The sequence below is a fragment of the Anthonomus grandis genome, chromosome 3, assembly GCF_022605725.1.
Source record: "Anthonomus grandis grandis chromosome 3, icAntGran1.3, whole genome shotgun sequence".
Classification (NCBI taxonomy): Eukaryota; Metazoa; Arthropoda; class Insecta; order Coleoptera; family Curculionidae; genus Anthonomus; species Anthonomus grandis.
In genome coordinates, this window is record NC_065548.1 from 7,523,809 (window position 1) to 7,530,666 (window position 6,858).

A 6,858-nucleotide genomic window follows, 5' to 3' on the forward strand; every position below is an offset into this window, starting at 1 on the left:
GCTGAGTAATAAGCTCTTCCTTCGGTTACAACAAAAAAAAATAAAGATAATTTATTTACTGTTCCTTTCTAATTCCTCATACATACTATCCATTTAAAACTGAAGAGAGTTGGGTTAGTTATCCAGCCATCACTAGAAGGTACTGAGGTCCCATACGGGAGGCTACCCAGCTATGAGTTGAATAGTTGAGTCAATATTCTAGGTATTATCACAGATAAACGGACAAATTCGCGAAACATATTTTTATTTATCTGTGATATGATTTACGTCTGAATATTCACCCAGTCAGGGTCGAAATGTTAGTTAGATTCAACAAGGCTCTAGCTTACTTTTGAAACACACAAATAATTTTAAAAAAAAACTAATTTCGAAAATATACCTAAAATTCAGTAAATAAATTATCTCAGTTGATCACTTTAAATATTAATTTTCTCTTCAGCATGAAACAATTTTAGATAAATACATGCATAAGTTATTTCCTCCTATTCACGCAAAATATTAAATTTATAAACATTAATAAAAATATATATATACACATTGCCAATAAAAAAAACAAACTAATAAGTTTTAAATTTACTAACCTATAGAAAATCTTCAGAAAACTACTTCAACACAAATTAAATACGATTCAATAATTTTTTTTTAAGTAGTACCTTCGATGGCTGGGTTTTACTTTCTGCCGTTCCCTAGTCGCGCGACCGAAAACATCTCCGGAAAGCAACGCCCAGAAATGCTAACACAAACAACCCTCGGCGCATGAATAGGGCTGTCGTTATACAATCAAAAAAATTAAAAAAAAAATTTTCGACAAAAGGCGACACGACATGCTGAATCCCAAATCCAAACGAATATAAAATACTACGCATATAATTTAAAAATAGGTGGTTTTCTTCAACCTTTTCCTTCGCTTTTATTGTATGCATATACTTTGAAGGAATTGCTTATTTTTTTGAAAGCAAAAGGTAAAACTTTTTTTTATAAATATGGACTAATAAAACCAATTTGTTTGAAATTTTAATGCACTTTTTTTTTAATTTTAAGCCTCATCAATCATCCTGTATATTATAGATTATTACTAATCTTCGCTAGTGTGTTTCATGCCAGAAATTTAACATGTACATAAATAGTGTTTAAAGAAAAAATCTGTTTGCTGCTGTTTTTATTTATTTACATATTCGTGCCAAAAAGAAAGAAAGTAAGTATTGCAATAGTGAAAGTTATCCAGCAACTATATAATAAAATAAACCAATTAAAAGGGAAAATACAGCAATTAGGTACTAAATAAAACTACCAAACGCAACCAATGAAGGTTTAAACTGGTATTATTTTTAATTTCAACAACAGGAAAGGAAGCATTCATACCGTTTTGCAGAAAATATATGAACAACTTCGTCCTTTCTTCAGTTGAGAAACTCTCACAATTTAAAAAAATTCCAGTTTATATTGCTTGCAAAGAATTTAGACAAACTCTTTGTTGTAAAGAGTTGGCATTTTTAGACGAATTATAGCAGAGGCAAGTATTGATTTGACTAGACTCTATTTCTTTAACATTATGGTTCAACGATTTTATTTACGCACATAATTACAGAAAAGCAGCATGGTTTCTTTCAGAAAAGATCTACTGTCACTAATATGGCTTGTTTTTTGGAAACAGCATATCTAGCTATAAATCAGAAAAGCCAGTTGGATTGCTCGAAGGCTTTTGATCGGCTGGATCACGGAAGCTGGCTTTGGCTGGATTTCATCCTTGTCTGGTGGAATTCTTCATCTCATATCTGACTGGCAGGCTTCTGTATGTTGAATTTAATGGTTTTGGGTCTGAGTATTACGTGGCTTCGAGTGGTGCGCCCCAAGGCAGTAACCTCACCCCCAATGCTGTTCGATCTATTTATTAATGATTTAGTTGATTGTATGGAGAGTTTCTGTCTTTTATTCGCTGATGATCTGAAGTTGTTTCGTATCATTCGTACTGTGCTGGACTGCCTGAAGCTGCAAGAGGACATGAATAGGGTCTTTGAATGGTGTGAAAGAAATAAACTACCCCTAAACTGTGACAAATGTAAAAAAATGACAATTTCCATTCTTCATGAAGAGATTTTCTACCCATATATATTGAGTGGTTCTCAGTTGCTAGACTGTTCTTCAGTGAAGGATTTGGGCATTGAAGTAGATAAGAGGCTCACATTCAACCAGCATGTAGCACAGGTCACTGGTTCAGCCTTAAAATCCCTCGGGTTTATAGTAAGGTCCACTTCTCAATTTAGGAATATATCCAGCTTGACTGTATTGTACAATTCATTAGTAAAGTCTAAATTAATGTATGGCTCTATGTTGTGGTTCCCCATCTATGATGTTCATGTTAACAGACTGGAGTATGTACAGCGCAGATTCTTAAAGTTACTTTCTGTTAAGTTGGATGGAGTATATCCAGTAAGAGGTGTGGAACAGGCGTACCTGCTGAATAGATTCAACTATTTGTCACTAAAGCAAAATACTATTCTCTCTAGTCAGATATTTTTATATAAACTTTGCAATAATAAAATTGAATGTTCTGAGCTCTTAGAGAGGCTACCTCTATTTGTTCCTCCTGCCAATACAAGGAGGCACCATATATTTTATCCCTCTCTTAACTTAACAAATCTGTCCAGCAAAGCTCCACTGTGCCGTGCTTGTACATGGTATAATCAGATGAATGCTATAGATGTCGACATCTTTAGCAGCACTGAATATGTTTTTAAAAAAAGGATGTGTTCCTCTCTTAATTTGAATGATACCTGATTATTTTTCTGTGATTGTTATCATTTGGTTAGTGTGTCTTATATTCTTACAATTATGCTATTGTTTTAAATTTTAAATTTTGTTATCACTCTATATTGGATCTTATATTATTTTTTTATATTATTTTTTTTGTACTACTTATTTAAGGTGCTTATAACTTGTACTGTTTTAATTTTAATTATTTCGATTGTCTTGTAATTGGGAATTTTCCTGTTGGACAATAAACTATTTGAATTTGAATTTACCAATCCATATTCAGGATACAAAAATGAAGTTGTGACTTTTTAATTGCTTACCAGATGAAATAAACAGTCTGCTCTCTAATAAGAATATTGCTTCACATAAGTCTATATATCATTTTGACTGGGGTACATAGCCTGCAAACTAAGCCCTACCCTAGAAGAGCTACTACTAATTATACTTATTCCCATTTATGTGTTAGTCTTAGCGTTTTATACAAAAAAAAATTAATGCTTAGGTCATCAATAATTACAATATTTTGCCTCTATTTTACTAAGTACAATGTTTTGTAATTAATTTATTACTTCTAAAACGCTATTTTACAAAACAATTCTTTTTAAACGTATATGTTATCAATTAGGTCACAATATTTTATCCCTATTTTACTAAACACAATATCTCACAGTCAATTTATTACTTAATATTTTATAATTAGGTAGTGTTAGATTTTTGGTAACTTATTAAGAAAATAAATAATTTTTTTCCCCATTAGTTTGACTATGCTTAAACTTGGGGTATATTGTAGGCTTTATTGTACAGTTATTGTAATTATATTTTTTATTAAAAAAAGTCATTCATTCATATTACTTCCCACATAGCTTGGGACCAATTACTTACCTGAATGAAAAAATTATCAATTAAAAAAAAATCAATAATATTAACTTAGATTTCCCTTCTTTTTTAATAAAAAAAAATAAGGCAAATATGTAAGAATATGTCTGAAAAAATAATGAAATTGGAAAATCACTGGCAAATTTACAGTTGGAACATGTTCAGCCAAATATAGCAGCATAAAATAACATGACGATCCTATTAAGTAAACACCTAATTCTGAGGTACCACAGCCTTACTTAAATGGATTTAAACTGCCTAAATTAGAAATTAGAACTAATTTCCTTATAGACATATATAAACTAGGGTGAAGCGAATTTTCGATTTCTGGAATTTTAATTACCCTGTATGCTTAATAGGTGCCTATTGTAGTCGTTAGTAAGCCAAAAAAAACTTAACGTCAGAAAACTTCTTCGGCTGCCGAAAGTGCCTTAAAATTTCGGAAATTATTATGTTTTTTAGTAATTTAGCGAATTTTTTATTTCTTAAAATTTAACCACCCTGTATGTTTAAAAGATGCCTATTGTACTCTCAAGTGAGCCAAAAAAAACTAAACGTCCAAAAACAATATCTTCGGCTGCCGAAACCTTCTCAAAATTTCGATAATTAAAGATAGAATCCCATCTATCTTTAATTATCAGAGGAAGCCATTGGTAAGACCCTTGAATCGTGTGAAAATTTACCAGTCGTACAGTTTGAGAAAATTGAAACAATTTTACCATTAGTTGATCTAGAAACCGTAAGTAGCGATGCAAAGTATTTATATGAGATGTGTCAAGGAATCTCTACTGGAGTTTTAAAAGACGATTGGGCTCTAAAAGCGCCAGGGAAAATGTCACACTCTAGATGGCTTACCACAGCCAATAGAGTCATAAGGTTATACGTTGCTACCAATGAGCCCTCTCAAAACCTTAAAATGTTAACAGAGTTTATAGTAAAAGCGTATGCCGTATGCTGGTTTCAAATTAAATGCCATTGGTCTCGTAAGGATGGTGCTAGGCACTTGTTTAGCATTATGAATAAATCTCGTTACCTCCCTGAAGAAATAAAAAAGGTATTGATCCCGTAATTGAGAGAAATTCATTTTTTGCGCACCCAGAAAATATTTTATTAGCCATGTTAGGAGATGATAGAAAACATATTCGAGAGTTAGCTTTAAGAAGGATTTTAAAATGCAGATCAACCGCAAAAACCGAGGATGCGTTAGAATATTTCGCGTGAATAAATTGAATTTTGATTGTCAAGATTATGTCGACTTAATTGACTGGCAAAATGTTGTTATAAGCGAGCCCCCATTAACAATGGAAATTTCGAACGAAGAACTAACTAACATGACTTCTTTGGTTCCTGATGAAATAGGGTTATTAAAATTCCCTTGTCATTCACAGGCAGTTGAACAAGCAGTTAAATTAGTTACTGAAGCCTCTATGGCGGTTTATGACCCTGAAGCACGAGACGGATTTATTAGAGCTCGTATTGAATCAAGACAAATATTGCCGCAATTTGATACTAAAAAACAATTCTTAGCAGTTCTAGAACAGAAAAAATTTATTCTAAGGTTGGGAGGGTAGGGTGGAACTCGAGATGCAGCCACCTCCATGTTGCACCATTCATCCACGTGGTGAGTTTTGGGTAGTTTTTATGAAAAACTAGCTGAGAGCTGCATGTTTGGCTTTTTTTGCAGTTTTAAAGATTTTTTTAATTTTAAAATTTTCAAGGTCATTTCGGCAGCCGATGGAATCGTCATAAGTCATTCGGATTTTTTTGGGTAAATAAGAACTCCGAAAGGCATCTTTTGCACACCCAGGCATATTCGTTTTCGAAAATTAGTTATTTTGGTCCAGTTTTCGCTCCACCCTAATATAAACCTAACCCTCCAAACTGAATTGATTGATTAGAAAACCAAGGGTTTTCTCATGTAAAAAATTCAGTTTGATTATTCTTGACTATTATACTTTTTAACTAAATCACAATTTTCTAAATGAAGAAAAGAATTATCTTTTTTTAGCATTGAAAAAGATATCATCAAAATAAATGTAGGCAAATTTTTAAATACTGGTTTTATTTCTGCTTCTCACCTGCTATTATGAGTCAAATATATAAGTTTTCAATGAATAATTCACTGAGACATTTTAAGGTTAATATACTAAAATTTTATACATGTTAAACAAATTGTGATAATCTATAACCCAATAAAAAAAATTATAAAATATATAGTCATATGAATGATTAACCACAACCTCCACCTCCACATTTTGTCCTTTTCGGAGGTCTATAGTTAGAAGAAGTTCCAGGGCCCATAAGGGGATGATAGTCTGAAACAAAGATCACATAATTATAAAGTTTATTTATTTATTACATCTTGTGATTTAATATTGATTAATTAATAAATGTTTGAAGGTTCTATATAGTACCTGGTCTAAAAGATTTACTGCTACCTTCTCCTAGTTTATGTCCAGCTTGACCCGACTGTTCTAGCAGTCTTAGAACTTCTTGCTGTTTTTTAGCTTCTTTCTACAATAAATTTGCATGTAAAACCTTATTTTTTCTATGCCATAAGAAGATATAACCTCTTTCAGCTTGGCTTGATGAATTTTTGCTTCTTCATCATATTTTTCTTGAAGCTTTTGGGCTCTCTCCTGTTGAGCTGATAATCGGGCTGCAAACAGGTCTGGGTCTACAAAAACAGTTCGACTGAGTTAGATTTTCTAGTTCATTCAAGATTCATAAGTTTTCAATGCATTTAGTTGACACTAACCTTTGTGATATTTGGCAGCATACTGAGCCTCGTCCTTCTTCTTTTTATAGCTATCATAACCAAGAAAAGCAGATTTTAACATTCCCTTAATAAACTGCTTATAAACATAGTATAAGATAATGCCACCAAAGAGCATATGCCAACCATAATTTTGTATAAATAATATGCAAAAGTTTATGTAGTTTATAATTTCTTGGAGCCCTGCTCTTAGGGTATCTAGGATCGTGTCTACCACCACTGAAATTATATTATAAGCTCGGCAAATTGTGCATTATAACTGTATTATTACTTACTTTTTAGGATAAAGTTTTGTTTACTACTAGAACGTTTGTATTGTATTATCAAAGCTGTTCTAAATAAAGACTCCAAAATTATAATACAATAGACAAACACGTAGTGTATTTATCTAGATAAAAACTTGACCTTATTGACAATCAGCTGATTTGTTCCAATGACAGACATGTCAAACT

At 32.1% G+C, this 6,858-nt stretch overlaps 1 protein-coding gene across 1 annotated transcript; it reads right to left on the reverse strand.

The window, feature by feature from the left end:
- Positions 1 to 5,673: 5,673 nt before the first annotated feature.
- LOC126734043 (selenoprotein S A-like) lies at positions 5,674 to 6,846 on the reverse strand. The gene is made up of 5 exons (XM_050437562.1): positions 6,682 to 6,846; positions 6,389 to 6,625; positions 6,201 to 6,307; positions 6,045 to 6,144; positions 5,674 to 5,945 (listed from the first exon to the last, which is right to left on the reverse strand). Coding segments are annotated over exons 1-5 (531 nt in total). The 5' UTR covers positions 6,683 to 6,846; the 3' UTR covers positions 5,674 to 5,859.
- Positions 6,847 to 6,858: the final 12 nt, after the last annotated feature.

Coding starts and splice junctions, on each gene's coding strand:
- LOC126734043 (XM_050437562.1), bottom strand. Junction 6,308..6,388: donor TGCTGCCAAATATCACAAAG/GTTAGTGTCAAC, acceptor CTGTTTTTGTAG/ACCCAGACCTGTTTGCAGCC. Junction 6,145..6,200: donor ATCAAGCCAAGCTGAAAGAG/GTTATATCTTCT, acceptor AATTTATTGTAG/AAAGAAGCTAAAAAACAGCA.